We start from the raw sequence: 18957 nt of genomic DNA on the forward strand, positions 1-18957 counted from the left end.
TGAAATTTAACAAGAAATCATCAGTCTATGTAGCATCTCAGAAAGGGACAATGAGTGATCATAAAAAAGCACGTCTCATAATGTAGTTCACTTAATAAAGGAACTTCTCTTACAACTTTTCTAAATGGTGACTAAAACCTTATAATTGAAAATAAAAATATTCTGGATAGCACATGCAATAATTCATATATACAATAGATGTCTATGCTTTCTTGGAAAGTTTCACATTCATTAGCCATGAATCATTTAAACCAAGCCAAAATGAAAACTGCTTCTGGTACCTTTTGGCAGCTTTCTTTAATTCCTTTAAATAATGTGTATATATATATATATAATGGTTTCTCTAGTTTCCTATTTTATATTGTGTTTCACTGTTTAATGCAGTTATAGAACTCAGTCAATTATTTTATTATTTTTTTATTTTAATATTATTATTTTATTGACTTATATATTTCCATTTACTTGTTATTATTAATTTCCTAACTATCCCCACACTTTTATGTTCTGTTACTGTTGTAATTGTCTTAGGCTACTTTGAATTCTCTCAATAAATGGGGAGAAACAGTTGGATAGGCAGGTCAAGTAGAGTTTAAGTGTTTAAACACTAGATTAAAGTTTCAAGAAGTTTATTGTCACTCCAGTTATACAAGTACAATTATGTGAAATACTTTGGCTTGGAGGCTCCATCAGTAAAAACAGTAAATAAATATGTATAAAAAAGACATATAATATATTAACAAAATATAAAAAGCAATAAAAATATATAAATACTGTATATATTTTTTGAAAAATATATAGGCCTACATTTTTAAACAATGTAAGGTTGCACGTACTATCATTGGTCAGAATATTGCAGAGGTTAGATTGCATTTCGTGTGTGTGCGCGTGTGTGCGTGCGTCTGCGCGTGCGCGTGTGTGTATGTGTGCGCGTGTGTGTATGTATGTTATTTAGTAGTCTTATGGCTTGAGTGAAAAACTTCCCCTCGCTAGATGGCGCCACTGTTGTAACGAGATCAAATATGAACGCTTATCGAGCCCTCAGAAAGAAGAAGGGAAGAAGAACTAGAGAAGAACTTCCTGTCTGTCCTGTCTTACCAAAAATGGCGGACACGTGTGGCCAAGTGTTACTGGGATCAGGGCTCACCGTCCTCTCCCACCCTTTGATGTACATCAAAGTCCTGGTTCAGGTAAGACGGGAAGTGCTGGTGGAGACGCCGTGAAGGTTTATGACCAGGAACTGCTGCACTGACTGTCAGTTAGCTACACAATGAGAAGGGAGCTGCCAAACTCCGTTGAAAATAACGCAGTTAAATGTTGCTTCGCTTATCTGTAAATGGACGTGCGGTGCAGAACATGACTTCGGGACTGTCATGAATCATTAGCACGGACTATTTAATTCGGTATGCATCTAATTAACATAGCAGCAACTGTTCCCGATAACAGTATCAATTACATGATGTGTCCGTCTGTTGTCCCTGTGACCTTCTGCTGCCAAAACAAGCGGCTGGGGTTAGGACTTATAGGTTATGGTTGTAGTTAGGCGTAGCAGAGATAACTGTGTAGGGTTTAGGTAAGCTTGGGATCAGGTTAAGCACCTCAGAGGACCACTGCTCAGGGTTAGGGATAAGGTTGGGTCAGGTTAAGGTTAGTGGAAACACATATCAACGGGGGAACAGACTTCGACACAACACCGGCGCCCTTTGGCCCTCTAAACAGCTTGGAAGCTACACTACCGGTTTGCTAACTAGCTGATGTCAATGTTAATTATTTACCCCGTCAACTTGTCTTAGCTTTAAAGTTGTTTTTGTAAACAAATTTAAGTTGAGCACAGTGATGATTTTGCACCGTATGAAGACGATAAAATGAGAACAGTTGACACATTACATGAAAGAGTGAAGCCAAAATGACAACAAGTTGACTGAATGTGTCAAAAAGAAAAGAGGAAGTGTGTGAGAGTTTCTGTGACATAATTTAAGTGCCCACGAAAAGCAGTAAAAGATGTTTATCACTTTATTATTCGTGTGTGTGTTGACAGGTAGGACATGAGCCACTGCCTCCCTCACTGGGCAGAAACCTCTTTGGCAGACAAGTCTACCAGCTGCCGGGACTGTTTGCTTATGGTGAGTGTGTCTCTCCAGACTGAGCCTTTTTCACAAATGACATCCAGAACATTGATTTCAGTGCTCATAAGAGGGCAGGGAAAGATGTTAATTTAATATCTCCCAGTAATTTTGTGCTGCTGTGTTTTTTTTGTTTGTTTTTTTTACATTAATGTGACAACATTCAATTGAGACTTGAACTGTGTTATAAGTGTTGTGGAAATATTTCTATGTTTGGATTCTGCTCTGACTTTTACAACAAAAGTGACTTTGTTTGTTCAAACGTGAGATCGCACATTTAGGAAATGAGGTGCATGTCTGAAAGGGGCTTTAGTTGCGTTATGTAGAACTAAGGGCTGTCAGCTGACTACATCCCACCTTTTACGGAGTCAGATGCAGTTTTGCTTTTCCCTCAAGCAGACTCAAATTTGTGATGTTTGTGAAAATGTGTCAGCTCCCTCACTACTTGTCAGGAGGAATCTGTGGCTCCAAAGACTAAATATTTGTACTTAAAGATCACCACAACACATGTGTATAATTATCACTTTAAAATCCTTAAAATTGCATCTATTTGTTCTCCCTCATTAAAAATTCTAGAACCTATGAATATGCAAATGTATTTAAATTCAAAAGTTTAATTGCTGGAAACAAGATGCCTCCTACTTCACTGTAAAGCAATGTTTTCACCCCTGCCCTGCATGTTTTAGATGTTTCCCTGCTCCAACACACCTGACACACATCAAGCGCTGCAGACACCTGATAACCACCCATTCATTCGAACCAGTTGTGTTGGAGCAAGGAAACATCTGAAACATGCATAGCAGGGCTGCCCCAGGACCAGGATTGAAAAACACTGCTGTAAAGTCCATTATTAGTCTATGTGCTCTGGAGGCTTCAAGAGTCCACATCACACTTTTATAAGTTGAATATTGGACCATGATTGACTCCAAACTAGTTGTGATGCTGCCCCTTAAAAAAATTCTGCACATACATCATTCTGCACAGTGAAGCTCAAACATCCAACTGTAGGAACAACAAGAGAAAGTCCAGTTAAGTCTCTTGAGTTATAGTTATGTTAAGGAATCAAAGAAACTCTGAGGCCATTTTTTTGCATTTTTCTAAGGCTTTGAAAAGTGACAAAATCTGAAAGTTATTATGATGAGATCATGGATAGTAAATTAAAGTTTTTACTTGAGTCTGCAATAGTGTGAGATCTCAAATATTAAAGGATGTTTGTTTTTTTGAAAATGACATAACTGTGGTTTCTTAAGACATCTTTTTTATTTTATAAGCATCATGCCTGTTTTTAAAATGTCCTGTATGACTTATTCTGCCATCTGTTGTTTCTTTTTTTTTTGTTAAATGTCTCAGCAAAACACATCATCAAGATTGATGGGAAAGCGGGTCTCTTCAAAGGGCTTGGTCCAAGGCTGTGTGCCGGCACCATCGGGACTGTCGTGCACAGCAAAGTTGTGCAGGTAAGTCTGGATAGACTTAGTGCACCTGGGGCCCAGCGCCATGAGGATTTTTGTGTTTAAGCTTTATGTATATATAGAAAAATAGCCAGTATAAATTTAGGCTATTTGCATAGTTGTATGCTTGGGCTGCGCTGTTAATAGTACTGAGCAGAAGGACAGAACACGTCAGTTTGTTCGGTCTCTTAGCCTGCTTGCTTTTCGTGGTTGTAAATTAACATCACTGACCTATCTGCATGGGTTTCTATGGTAACGACGTAGGTGTCAGTAACTACGCACACTAGTGATGCGGCTTTCCAATGCAGAAGTATGAGAAATACAGATCTGTCATCTAACCCTCCAAACAGTCGTTGTGTCAAGTTGTGGTGCAGAACTCCTCCGTTGACTGACTCTGCTCAGCTGCTCTGACGCACTACGCTGTCGTGTGTCTCGTTGTGAGCGACACAACAGAGCGTCCAGACTGAGACGCATCTGTAGACTTTCTAAAATCAATCTGGATTCAATCTGGATATACAAAAAAAAAACAGATTTGGGCTGACAGTCTGAACAAGGCCATAGTTACACTCTCTACTCGGTGCTGGAAAAAATGCAGGTCTAGACTGTTAAGAAGCTGAACTTATTATGTATACATGCTGTTTCACTATCAGCTGTTGTGTACATGGCAAAAGAATTGTACTCAGATAGTATCAATATTGTCTTACAACAGCAACAATCAGTTTCTCCTTCACAACAAAAAGATTCAATATGAAAACCTTGAACAAGTCTGGTAACAGTGTATGTGTAACCACTTACTAGTACTGACAGAATTCTTACCCTGTTTTGCACACACAGCAAAAGATGTCATGAGAGCAAATTTCTGACTTGTGAAAGTTCACACTTTCCACGTGCCTCTAATATGCAACCTGTGTGCACATAGTCAGTAGATCTGTCATAACTGCATTGTATTCTCTGCTGACCAGTATTATTGTATTATTGACTGACTATTGGCTCATATGTGGACCAATACGTAACAAGACTTTGCTGCACAGAAATACTAAAGATATGTTTTTTGTTTATTTAGAAACAGTGTCACCAGAGAGTTGTGACTTGCTTGTACGTTGCTCTATGTTCACTGTTCACAACCTGCTGGATACAGCTGGCTTGGGCGCCTTTAAATCTAGATTTATATGAGCCCACCCAGACATACACAGTAATGTGTGTCTCATATGGTTTCTCCACAAAAAAAGTATAATTACCATGTAAAAATATTTAAAAGGACATCTGTTCCTTCTCCCTCATTAACAATCCTAGAATCTATGAATATACAACATCTCACAAGTTAAACTGCTGTTGTGGTGGATCTGAGGGACCGCGAGGGTTGGGAGAGGGAGAGGATGTTGTGACTAGTTGTGATGTCACAAATCCTGCTCATAGACCCACCCTTTAAAATTAGATTTTCAGACAGAGAAATTTTCCATCTGCAGCAGATGAATATGAAAACAAACATCATTCTGCACAGTGAAGCTCAAACATCCAACTGAAGAAACACACACACACACACATATATAATAAGAAATGCATATTAATGTCTGGTGTGAGTGGGTTATACACATTGGTCTTGACTTTATGTTACTGAACCTAACAAGTCTTTTACGCACATGTGCAGTTTTGTAATGTTTACCTTTACTTTCTTACAGAAATGTCAGGAACAAGGCACACCTCAGGTAAGAGTTTGGATATATTATAAATTAGATATCATCAGGATGTTGTGATGTACATTAATACAGTACGTTTGTTTCTGACTTTTGATGCTCACCGAAAACACAGAAAATACACTCAGCAAGTCACATACAGCTAAAAGCTTTCACAGACTGCTGAAGGCTAATTTGATGTAAAAAGTCACATCAGTGTGCAATGGTTGAAACACATCTTTGCAACACTGAATCAGGAAAAACAAGTTAAAGTATGATCTTAACTATCGGCAAACAGACTCTGAAACATCAAGTCAATATTTGAATAATCTTTGTGCAGCCTGCTGTAGGCTGTGTGAAGGCCTTCCTAGTGGAACACACAGTAGATGATATTTTGTAGGCTGTGACACAGCTTTACATGTATATGAGCTGAGATGTGATACAGACACCAACAGTTGTCATTCAGTGTGTTTTCATTTTGGAAATGTTTGTTTGTTGTTGCCAGTTGTTGGTGGCTGGAGTTGTGTAAGACTGAAACATATTCAGGAATGTAAAAGCAGCTTAGAGAAGTTGTTGGCCAGCCCACCGACTGTCAAAGGTGACTCATACACTACTGTTCTTTTCCCAGAGGCCCTTTGCAACAGAAGGCACTTTTCTAGGAAACTAGGAACTGTTATAGGAACTCAAGAACATTCCAGCACTAAACCACAGGAACTTAGTTTCAGTTTTGTTTCCTGGGCTGTGGCTCTTCTTCCTGCTCCTGAATGTGTGTTTACTGCATTCATTTAAATTGCAAACAGGCACCATTTTTTCATGTTGGGATGAACATTTCCTGCACTTATAGACTATGTGGTCAAACGTTGTGATATTTGATTTTGTCCATATCGCCCAGCCTACAATTGACCATTATTTTCATTATCGATTAATTTAATGGATTAGTTGTTTGGTCTATAAAGTGGGTGAAAATCGTGAAAAATATCAATCACTGTTTCTCAGAGCCCAAGATGACATCTTTAAGAACCCAAAGATATTCAGTTTACTATCATAGAAAAACAGAAAATGTTCACATTTGAGAGGCTGGAATCAGAGAATCTGGACTCAAAATATCAATTGATTATCAGAATAGTTGTTGATTAAGTTAATAGTTGACAACGTATCATTAAATCATTGCAGCTCTAGTTTAAACTATGTAGTCTGCTGTCTAAGTAGTTAGACTAAAGATGGAGTGGGTTCAGTGTATGCCAGAGACAAAACTTAATTGTTAATTGTTTCAATATGTAGTAAAACATTGAGGTTTTGGAGACAGTAATCCCCCGTGAGTCAGCTGCTTCAGTCTCCCTTTCCACCAACCTACATCTTATTTCCAACCTTTATTCAAGTCACGCCATTCTCTTCATGTCTCACGACAGTAAATGACAAAGTGTTGTTGTGTTCTCACTTGAAAATTGCTTTCCACTATCAGTCTAATTTACCTGATGTTAGCGGTTCTTCAGATGTGATGAAACAAACAGGAATGCAGCGATTTGGTGAAAATGATGGATAATTGTGAGGTTTGTCTGGTCTGTCCAGGTACTGGGCGGCCAGCAGAAGGCTGTGGAGGGCTCCCTACAGCACGTTGTTAACGAGGTAAGACACTGCCAGAGGCCAGAAAACAGTGATATTTGTCACTTTTTAATTACTCTTGAACATATTGTGCATATGTGCAGCCCAGACAGTACAGTGTGGAAAGCTCACAATTTATTATAACTTCAAGTCCAAAGAAAAACCATCACTGTGGTGAACATGCCCGAGTCCAAGAGGAATAATGTTATTTAAATAGTTAATGAACGTACAGTTGAATTTCAATATTCCATTAAATAATAGTTACAACAATGTTTGTGTATGCTGTCAATTATAGTTCTTAGAAATAAAGGAAATGTATAAAGAAAGAAAACAAATCTTTCTTTCTTATTCAATTCTTATAAAGAAAGAAAATTGGAATCAGCAGGTCAGACTTTGCAAAAATCGGAATCTGAATTGGCCAAGAACATTGCAGTCAGTGCCAATAAAGCAAAATTTTAATTTGAATTGAATATATGTAATGGGTATGTCCACTCAAATCTATGATATCAGAGATATGCTGGTATCTATACTCTTCTATGATGTTTCATACAGTTGATCGTTTTATGTCTCCACAGACAACCAAAGAGATGATTGCTCGTTCCTGTGCCACCATCGTCACACATCCCTTTCATGGTACGTCATCAATGTCTGCAGCTGCTCAAACCTTTGATAGCTTTAACTCTAGCTAGCATGTGATACCTCCAGAGGTCGTACCAGAGGTTTCAAATGGTTTGAATGTTTTGGATCTTTGTGATACTAGTCTGCAAGTATGTTTTCTCTGACTTGTTTTTCAGTGATTACTTTGCGATGTATGGTCCAATTTATTGGGAGAGAAGCAAAATATGGGTAAAGTTTTAATGTCTTAGTCATAAATGTCAATGATAATAAACATGAGAATTGTAAAACTTAAAAAAAAAATCCTTTTCTGTTGTTATCAGTGGGGTCTTTGACTCCATCGTCACCGTCTACAGAGAAGAAGGCATACTGGGCTTCTTTGCGTAAGTTTAACTCTTCTTTTTTTTCACTCTCTCTCTCTCAGGTTTTTGGTGTATTGCCTTGATGGTCAACTTTTAATAATTTTGGTTTCAGCACGATCAGTTTAAGAGTGCAGTATGATTTGGTTATTATAGATACATTGTACTGATGTACAGCACCACCTTCCCATTCCCTTAAATGAGAAAGTGTCTAGACTTTTGACTAGTACTGATGTATTTTAAAGGTGCAGTGTGTAGAATTTAGTGATATCTAGCAGGACGGACTTGGCAGGAATGGAATATAATATTCATAGGTATGTGTTAATTAGAGTATAATCCCATGAAAATAAGAATCGTTGTGTTTTCATTATGAATGAATGAGGGAGCGGGTCCTCTTCCACGGAGCCCGTCATGTTGCACCGCCATGTTTCTACAGTAGCCCAGAACAAACGAACCAAACACTGACTCTAGAGAGGGCCTTTCACATTTTTATGAGTTTCCTTGGCCACTGTAGGTTCTCCTGCACACTTGAAAGGTGTCTGCAATCTGCAACCTCACCACTAGATGGCACTAAATCTTACACACTGGTCCTTAAAGCCACAAACGTGGGCGAAAAGTAGTTTGTATGTGTAATATTGGATTGCATCAAACTTAAAGTGCAGACACACCAAATCCGTTGATGGATATCAATCCGACGGATCCCGTTCATGTTTTATGTAGAGCAGGAGATCTATCCGTGCAGTGCATGATGGATACAGCACAGCGAGTTGACGGACCGACCGCCATATCTGAATTTACATAATTACGACTCAGCTTCAACTTAATGCAAATGAGCTCAACACAGCCAGCTCATTTCTCTCCTCAAAACATACTTTAATGTACTGTTTAGCTGTAAAACGAGATTATACGCAACTCGGCCGCCATGTTGAAAACAGTAGAGCGAAAACCAAACACTGCCCAACTCACAGTACGTCGCCCACCAGCCAGAGAGTTCAGTGGTCCGCTGCGTCCAGATGCATCCCAGCTAGACTCTGGTGGGTCTGCACCATTAAACGTGCTTGTAATAAATTGTCCACTGTTTGGAGAAAGTGGGAAAGCTCCAAGAGGCCATAAACAAACAAACATTGAGTGCATGGATAGAGAGAGAAAGTTTCACTAATTAAATATACAAAGTCTAATGATGAGAAGTGGTTTAGTGCTGATTGACAGCATGATGAGTAGAGTATTACTTTTGTATGATGCTGCGGTCTATATGCTGATTATTTGTCTTCCTCATATTCAAGATGTTTTAATCAGAAATGATATTGTCTTCTTCTTTCCAGTGGTTTGATCCCTCGCCTGCTCGGTGACGTCCTGTCTCTGTGGATTTGTAACCTGCTGGCTCACGTCATCAATACATACGCCATCGATGACTCGGTATGCTTCTTCTTTTATGCCCCTATGTCCAGTTAAGGGTTCTGTTATCTGTTTAGTTTGGTTTAAGGACTTAGGTGCTCTGAAATACTCGTGTGAGGCAGCTTGTGTACAAGGCTGTAGAGGAGAGTAAACACATCTCTCAAATTCTGAAATAGTATTTACACACCAACCCACAAACATTTACACATTCTTTACACCTGTTAAATGCTCCAACACTGGACTCCCATTCAGTTTCAGTCATGCAAAATTCTGTCATGACCACTTTATTGGAACAGGGAAAAATCTAGAAACATATAGAAACATGGTAACAATGACAATACATTTAACTGTACCATAAGTTACTGTAGTTAGATCATTATGCATGGACAGGAACATCAGTGTCTCATAAATCATACATTCAGCTAATAAAAACATTTAGTCTGTTAGCGTACATGAGGTGACACGTATGAATATTTGGGGTATTGTTGTGTTTTGCTTCAGAGAAGTGAACAGCATTAACACAGTCATGTCTTCTTGTGCACAGATGAGTCACACAGGAGAAATCAAGAACTGCTCTCAGGCTGTGACGGGGGTGAGTGTGACAGTCTGCATCACTAACACCACAATCTGTCCGTCTGTCTGTAGCTTATTGCTCATGTCACGTTCTTCCTCTGCTCTCTCCTCCAGTTCTTCGCCAGTATGCTCACATACCCTTTTGTTTTGGTGTCAAACCTCATGGCTGTCAATAACTGCGGGTGAGTTGGCAGGTAATTTACTGTTGTAAAATCTTCATGTCATATCAAGCACACTCATATTTCTCTTGATCGCTCCCCAGGCTCGCTGGAGGCCTGCCGCCCTATGCATCAGTATATCCCACCTGGGTGGACTGCTGGAGGCATCTAAGCAGAGAGGTAAATACATCACACGTCTGACTCGACTTGAAGACTTCTGTCTAACAGCTGTATGGCTAGTTAGCGTTCAAAGAAGGTTTATATATTCCTGATTCACATCTGACAGATGTATGAGTTACATTTTCATCAGTAACCACATGAGCTTTTATGTCCATCAGTGCAAGTGTGCAGCATTTATTGCTTTGATGTAATGATAAAATTAAGAATTCATTCATTTTAATAAGGAGAGAGCCACTAGCACAATCAACCAACCCTGTATTATTAGCAAACAGAAACTTCTCATGTTTTCACTTGGCGACATAAGACACAGTGTGTGTTCATGCTATCACACTTTCTTAAAATCTCACACACAACAGCACTAAATGAGACTTGACCCTCGATTAAACTGGATTAAAATAAAGACAAAAGTGTGAACCAGAAATCTAGTTTGAGTAAAGTTGGAGTTACATCTGACATTAACAGTCTATCAACGTGTGCAGACTGGACAGATGGAAACCTTTTTCCTCTCTAAAACAAACTGTCACTTGTTAAAATCTCTCTACTTTATTAGTTTCATTCATCAGATCTACAGCTTGAACAGTGTCATCACTTTAATTACATGAACTATTTCTGTGCAGCACTTCAGACAATGTCAACTTGATTTTTGGAGGATTTAATAGGTGATGCTTGTGGTTTGAAGAAGCATGTAGCATTAGTGGAGGGACTTTGGAGTGTTTTGAAGTGCTTGTGGGAATCTTGGGAATAAGTCAAATCAAGTTTTAGTTAGTTTTCACACCAGTTACAAACAGAACAATTCCAAGATGCACTGAAGGATGGTGACCGTAGCCTGTGTTTATCAAGCTTCTCATAGCAGGAAATCACTCCTAACTGGCCAAAACTTTTACATACTAATACATTTTTGGTCCTACTAAAAGTATTTTATCAAGTTTATTCATTTTTGAAAGTTGCAACCAGCAGATGGAGCTCAGACAGAGATATTTCTTGAGGAGAGATGTTTTATGAAAGCTTGTTTTGACCAAAAAAAGAGGAACAGACCGAACACATGCTGTCTCTACAGAAGCTATTGTCCTCACAACATGACACTTCATTGTCACGGGGGATCACGCAGATTTGCAACAGTGATGAATCAAACTTCGCATGACGTCTTCAGTGAGAGCGAACTGATAAATCTCAACTGACCTACTGTCTCTCTCTCCTCTTCATTTCAGGGCAACATGAGCAGAGGCAACAGTTTATTTTTCCGGAAGCTTCCAGCAGGAAAGACATACGCGATCGACCAGAAGAGATTTTTTTAAAGCCTCAAGAGAACTGAGCTGAACATAGTTGTGATAATAAAAAAAAGGAAAAAAAATCAACATTGCCTGATCTGGGGGTTGGAACAGTCTGCACTTGAATATTTTTTTTTTTGTATGCACTTGTTTACTATGAGTTTTTTTTTTTTTTTTCTTAACCTGTCACCATGTAAATTAAAAAACGCATTAGTTTCCAGTTAATTTCAAGCAGGCTTTGTTTTATTAACAGAAATTTACAATGAGTTGGAGCGTAACGGCTTTTCTCCTTTTTAAAACCCACATGTACAAAAACTACTGAAGAACGGATCATGCTGTCAAACCAGTCTGCATTATGTAAGGACAGACCGATGTGTAAGTGCTCCCCTACCCCATGTTTTTTTTTTTCTATAGATTATCAATTGACAATGATTTCCCTTCATCCACGTGATGGGATTCGTTTGTTTGAAAACAGCACTTCAGTCTGCATGTGGTAACGTCTAATAATTCACGTTAATGATCCAGTGGGACCTCTCGTCATGTGGTATTGTCTTGGTGTGTTTAATTATTGTAAAGCTCACTGCTGGGCGTGCGCGTAATGCTAATGAACAGGAGGGGGGAGAGACTGTGGGGGTTGTGTAGGAGCATGTATGAGTGTACAGAGGCATGCAGAGTAGCCTGAGCTGACCACACTCTCTCTGGCACTCTGAATAGTCAAAAAGGCTTGTATCAACTCATTCTGACTGACCCAAATAAAAACTTGCTTTTTTGACCTTGTCTTTCTTGTAAAGGTGTTTGTGTAGAATTAGAGAAGTATGTGAACTGATACGTTGCACTTAGGAACACCATCAAACATTAAAGGATCCTGCACACAAGCATACTAAGATACAGAGTTTCAAAATAAGGCTGTTAGCAAAGTTTTTCTTATTGTCTCACTCCAAGAAAACAACAATGAAGTGTGTGGAATCATCTTATTCCTATGTGTCGTAGAGCTCCGTTATTGTCTAAAAACTATTAAAAACACATCATTGAGCCACATTATTGCACTGATGATATGTTCCTTCATTACCATGAACACACACTGTAGTTTACTTGACTCAATCCCACACACACACCATCCTGCTGTCAGAAATAATAATAAATGTGTCTTAATCTGCCAATTAAAATAGTCCCCAACAAATACACTATTTCCTCCTGTTGGAGTAATGTGTGATAAACTACAGTGATCAGCTGTTTCAGGACATTATTGAGCCATTTAAAAATGAAGCTATATATTTGTGATCCTTTTTTGTTTTCTTTAGATTTACATCGTCAGTAGCAACCAGTGGGGCTGAGGCTAAATGTAGACAGGGTGGAGATGTCAGAGACTAATGTATTGTTGGTTTTGGCCTTCTTATGTCATTTGTAAACATATGAAATAATGCCAGTCTGATATAATTGACATGCAAAAGCTGTAACATGAAGACACATTTTATTCAAGTAGAGTGTCCGAAGGGACACTGAACATCTAAAAGAACACTTACACAATCCAATGCAATAGAAATTTACCGTCCATCTCATGCATAACAACAGTACTGTTCAATTCTGAATCTTCTCTACGAAACCAACAGCGATCAAAGCAGTGACTGTTTATAACCTGAACAAAAAGTTAAAGTAGTTTGTTTTATTTTAAAGCAATTACATTATAAGATTTTCATGCCAGACTGTAGCTTTCAGCAGCTATCCTGTAGCTTTCAGCAGCTATCCTGTAGCTTTCAGCAGCTATCCTGGGATGATCCTCTAAATTTGACCAGTTTCAGACCGAAGCATTCCCTTCACATCAGTGACTGCATCCTGCATCAATTCCCATCTGTAGCATCAAGCTTGAATGAATGACATCAATTCTTCTACAGGACAACAAGCCATTAAAAGAATAGTGGTAGCAGTAATGGACTATCCTAAAGGTGAGAGAAGGACAGTGTGGAGGCAGTGAGTGAGCCAGCAGTCTGATCTCTGATGGAAAGTTGGAGATGTGCCAAGGGAGCAGCATCCAAAACCTTATTTATTAAAAGCTTTGGGGAAATGTATAGAGTATTACCCATTGCTGCAGACTCAATATAAATGTGTATTACACACAAACCTTCAGTCAGTGTTTGTCTGAAACATCTATCAACAGAAGATGAGACATTTGCTTCCAAAACTTCTGCTCCTCGCTATGTGTTGGTAACAGAGCTCCTGGTGTCTTCTGCAGGTTTGTTACTGTTGTGTTGAGTGTTGATATGTTGAGTCATGTCCTTGCGGTTGGTTGCTGTGTAGCCGCACTGCACACAAGTGTAGCGGCCTTTAGTGTGCTCCCAAAGGATGCGTCTGTTGCAGGCCATACCTGATGAGTCAAACAAACAGACTAATTAATGACTATTTCTAATTCAGCGTCTTGTTTCTTCAAGAGGAATTTACAGTTGTACACACAGTATGCTATATTTTTAGCATGCATTTTGGTGCAAATTACAAACTTCAAGACATTCATGTAGACTTTGTGTTGTACTTTTAACCCAGAAATACATCAAATAATCATGAAGCAGGTCAGTTCACAGTGAGACAGTTTTATTTCTGCCTCACTTCACCATTTGTGTTTTATTTGAGAGTGTTCCCTTAGAGCTTCACTGATCAATATTTTTATATTAACAATGAATCAATACTAGTACATTGTTTGGTATCTGGTGAACATAGAAGAGCATTTGGCAGCTAAAGAGACCAAAATAGAGCTAAAGAGAGTAAATATTGGACTTGTATTCATCTGATGGACACAAACACAACTCTAAATGTATCTCAATAACTCCACTAGCAAGTCAAATTTTCAAGTTGTCCGTTACTGTGGTTTATACCCAAATATCTTCTCTCAGCTCTACTTTGTGTTTATAACTAATTAGCATTAGCATGTTAGCATTCTAACAAGCTACACTAATATGGTAAATATTGTACCTTCTTTGCATCCGCTTATTAATTCACCGCATCAACATGTCATTAGCACAGCTGTGTTTAAGTACAGCTTCAAAGAGCTGCTAGCATGGCTGTGACTCTTAATCTTGACACTGATTTGATTCCTAGCTTACTACAAGGCACAGATAAAACTACAGATGCTTTGTGAAGTGAAGCGCACAAAGAACAGTGAATACATGAATCTGTTGTGCTCCTGAGTGCTTTGCACCTTTGATGACTGCATGATAAAAAGCGCTCTGTAAGTAAATGTGCGGCCCTTCTGGCAGGGTACAGTGATGTGCTTTAGTATGAGGAGACCCTCACCTTGATTCTTCTTCCACATAGCTGCAGACCCTGGTGGAGAGTGAGAGGCTGATGCTGGAGGAGGAGGGGGGGGCTCAGGAGACCTGGTTTGTGGCTGGTGCTGAGCCGGGGAATCAGGGGGCCCGGGAGCTGCTGTTGGTCTGTCAGGCTGAGCTGCCTCTGTGAGCTGTGGAGAGGAGGCCTCCTGTTTAAACAAGCTGGGGGGAGCAGCAGAGTCTGGCTGAGGAACAGCAGCAGGGAAGGAACCATCTGGGTGTGTGGTCTGAGAGGGTAGTTGCTGCTGTGTAGACACTGCATCCGGCTGTGCAGGGTTCACCTCCATGGCCATGGGGGTCATGTTTGGGTTTGTCCCCGCAGCAGGTTGAGGGGATGTCAGTTCAGCCTTTGTTTTTCCCCGTGGCACTTTGGAACAGGTGTGCAGGTGAGTCAGGAGGCCGCGGTAGGATCGCAGCTTTGTGCGACAGCTCTCACACCTTCAGACAGAGGACCAGTGTTACATTACATACAATACATAAATAAACAAAGAGCGTTTTAAATATGAGTGCAACTCACAGGAAGAATATGTTGGGTTTGTGATGATGCCTCATATGTTCCATCAGTTTCTGCATGTTGGGGAATGAACCACTGCAGCCGACAGTGGAGCAGAGCAAGACTTTTCCTGAGGAGAGGACAGAAATATCATCATAACATCTCCCTCTAAACCCACGTCTCACCAAACAAAACATGGAGATCAATGTTCACCAAACAAAGAGATTGTTTGGTGATCAAGAGATACATTTTTACAACCAAAAGGACAAAATGATGTTATATAAGGAAGTGATAAGTGATGAAAACCTCCCAGAGCTAAATGTGATATCTTCAGAAAGCTTATTTTGTCAAACTAACAATCCAAAACACCGGAATATTGAAACTGAAAAAATATAAAACTGCAACAATAATGACGATTTTTTTAAAAAAAGAAGCAGGAAAACCTTCAATTAGAGAACTGGAATCAGCTTAAGTTTGACATTCTGGCTAAATAAATAACTTAAATCAATGATTGTCCAGCTTGTTGCCAATTAATTCTCTGTCGATTGATTTATTGATTATTTGGCTAATTGAGCCAGCACAACTCTTATGGCATGCCATAATATTTGATTTGATTTATTGATTGATTGGGACAGTGTGCAGTTTTTAAACATTAAAGATGCGCTGCACCAGAGTTAGCTCAGAGCTAATTTGCATCCACAGTCCCCCACAATCAAAACATACAACAGCACAACAACAAACATTACAAAGCAAAAAACACACAGAACACACCATATAAAATACAAAATACAAAGCTACACACAACAGCACATCACACACACATATCTCTGATGACACTTCTCAAACATTAAAAAGATGAGCTCAGATTTTTGCGAGTCTATCTTACAATACTCATACTGGATATTAGCTTTGAACTCTTCAATGTATGTATGGCATGTGCATGTTGTATGAAGACAGACTCAAACTTTTCCTTTAAAAATCGCCAGGAGGATAAGAGACACATCAGAGTCAGGCTGAGCAGAGCTGTCAGGATCAGATGGGTTATGGTATGAGTTCATCTGATCAAACTCAGAATGCTTCTTCTTGCTGTCTGAGGAACATGAAGCAAGTGTCCTGATAGTCTGAGCTGCTCTCACGATGATTCACTGGTGAAATTAAGGATGAGTTGGCTCGTTCTGTCAGGTGGGAAATACTGTATCCATCAACATGGAGTATCACTATTATAAACGTGCTTATAAATAAGTAGCTCGTTCTGTCAGGTGGGAGATGAAGCTATCAGAGTGAACTACCGGGCACATACACTGGCTTTAAAGAAAGGTAAGATGTTGCTCTTCTACCTTGAACGCATATTGCAAGCCGTTTATCTGTAACTGCATCATAACCTCTTTAGGGAAAGTGACCTATTTAAGCATAAAAATCGATCCTCTCGATGCCATTAAAATAGCATTACATTACGAAGATATATTTAACTTTCCGTCTGCAGGACTCACCAGGAAGGGACTGAGCTGGCATCTCATGGTCTTTGACGTGTCTCTCCAGACTAGTCCTGTCGGTGTAGACCCGCTTACATCCGTATAACGGACACGGTATCCTCTGGTTTCCTGAAACTGACAAACAGGATTTTATAAAATGTCCATAATATAGCTAGTTATGTGACAGCAACAGTGTAAGTGTTTCACGAATGAACTCAAGCTGGTTAGCATGCTTGCTAGTTGGCTGGCTAGCTGCACACAGCTGGTGTTAATATACACAGTGGCGTAGAAACGTCGCGAATTAGACACCTGTCTGCAATATTTAATCTAAATTACAAACCTCCATTTCCATTTTCTGCTGTCTGCACGGCTGTGCCGCCTGAAGACATCGTAGTGGCAGAGTACCAGGGACCTGCAGAGACAACAATGAACCAGGAATGGACTACAAGAACCAGAATGCAATGCAAAAAATATAGCGCCTGCGTACAAGGGTTTTCTGCGATTTTCTTTCCTTTTCTCTTCGGCTTAAGTCTTCTTCTTCCTCTTTGCGTTTTATGGCGGATTGCAGTACCAACTTATAGGTGCATACCGCCACTTACCGTACCGGAGTATGTAGAACGGAATCCAGTTTACAATAGCCTACTCAAAAAACAAAAACACTGTACTATATCCATGAACTATATCCTGTTAAACAATCCGGTGTTTACTAAGCATTCAACTTCCCTCACCTTATCACCACTAGTTCCTAGTATCTCTTCCAAATCCCATCCCCGTTTGGCCTCTCTCATCCTTTGTTGTAACCCTAACTCTTCCTTCATTATATTTGACACAGTGCATTAATATTTGTTGAGTATTTTCATATTACAATGTCATATTACAATGCGCACATGCTTGTGAATTTACTTTTCTCAATAAAAATAGTATTATTATTTAAATCAGTGTGATCACATCTCAGTCTAGATAGCACTACTTCTTCTCTTCTATTTCTTCCTTTAACACTCTGTGTTAAACTGTTTTTGTATCCTATAGTATGTTCTGACCTTACTGTCCTCATCCCACTTTTCCTGCCAAAGTTCCGATAATTTATTTTAAATTCTCTTTTTCCAAACAGAATGTCCATTATATGTCTCATATTTACTGCTCTTTTTGTTGTCCTATCTGCAAATTCATTACCCTTTAATCCCATACGTGCAGGTACCCAACAAAATTCTACTACTATTACCATTCTCTGAATTCTAAATAAACATTGCAAAATTTCAAACAATAAATCTTCCCTGATTGATTTTAAGCTTTGTAAGCTCAGAAGAACTGCAGCAGAGACAATACACAGGACCACCCTGTCAGGTCTTACTTCTTCTACCCACTGCAGAACAATAATCACCTCCATCATCTCAGCTGTATAAACTGATAACTTCCTACATGATCTTTCTGGTCTTTTGAGTCATCAGTAAATATCTGTAAGTAAGTATAAAAGTGAGTCATTATATACTGGTTTGCAGCATTTTTCTTTTTGGATGAAGCCATTTTTTAAACGTTTTACTTTGTTCTTTGTTTCTTTACCATTCTTGTCTTTTTTCTTTCCATAAATAAGCTTTGATTTTTTCTTCCATTTCTATTGTTATAATAAATTTGAATATAATAGTTTGGAGAAAACCAAGTCTTTCCATTGTAAGCTATCTGGAATACTGGACAGTGCAATAAAAACACATTGCAACTAACCCTGGGCCCACAGACAACTAGTGACCCTAAAGTACCAGGGTTACCGTGTATTAGTTAGTTTTTAGTCATTTGATTCACTGCATATTTGTTTAGAGAATTTGCACAACTTTAGGTACAATATCTACTATGATGGGTTTCCACTGTGACCTCAACATGTGGTCATGTCATGTAGAGGGGCCCTTTGTCAAAATATAATTTTAAGAGCTTATTATTTTAAATCATATAGTGATCAAATGGTTCATATTCCTAACTAAAATAGTATTTAATCAAATTACCATGACTGAAATGATGCACAGAAAACCTGCAGCCAGGTTATTTCAGCATAAGTAGGGGGCCAACAGCAACTTTTGCCCTGGGGCCACCTACCAGGTTAGTTTGGCTGTGGCTTGATATAATATGAGTGTGTAATTTTTAGCCATACGTGTGCCTGCATAACTGTTTCAACTTCAAGTAAACAAAAGAGTACAAGAAGAAGCTTGTACACAATATTATTTTTTCCTTCCTTAAATTTCCTTCAACCAAGTGAACAAAGGAATATAATAAATGTGTCTGTTGTGTATAA

General features: G+C 39.0%; 2 protein-coding genes across 2 annotated transcripts; one reads left to right on the top strand and one right to left on the bottom strand.

Annotated features, from left to right (window-relative positions):
- Positions 1-1033: 1033 nt before the first annotated feature.
- Positions 1034-12171, top strand: mtch2 (mitochondrial carrier homolog 2). The gene is made up of 13 exons (XM_067597108.1): positions 1034-1187; positions 2036-2120; positions 3471-3577; positions 5251-5277; positions 6814-6870; positions 7422-7479; positions 7641-7692; positions 7785-7844; positions 9143-9236; positions 9760-9807; positions 9903-9970; positions 10051-10126; positions 11335-12171. The coding sequence occupies exons 1-13, from the start codon at positions 1101-1103 to the stop codon at positions 11419-11421; spliced, it is 906 nt and encodes a 301-aa protein (XP_067453209.1). The 5' UTR covers positions 1034-1100; the 3' UTR covers positions 11422-12171.
- A 675-nt stretch (positions 12172-12846) lies between these two features.
- znf414 (zinc finger protein 414) lies at positions 12847-17171 on the bottom strand. The gene is made up of 5 exons (XM_067597121.1): positions 17017-17171; positions 16695-16811; positions 15229-15334; positions 14677-15149; positions 12847-13756 (listed from the first exon to the last, which is right to left on the bottom strand). Exons 1-5 carry the CDS (start codon positions 17063-17065, stop codon positions 13587-13589), a joined length of 915 nt encoding a protein of 304 aa, XP_067453222.1. The 5' UTR covers positions 17066-17171; the 3' UTR covers positions 12847-13586.
- Positions 17172-18957: the final 1786 nt, after the last annotated feature.

Source organism: Thunnus thynnus, chromosome 1 (genome assembly GCF_963924715.1).
Source record: "Thunnus thynnus chromosome 1, fThuThy2.1, whole genome shotgun sequence".
Lineage (NCBI taxonomy): Eukaryota > Metazoa > Chordata > Actinopteri > Scombriformes > Scombridae > Thunnus > Thunnus thynnus.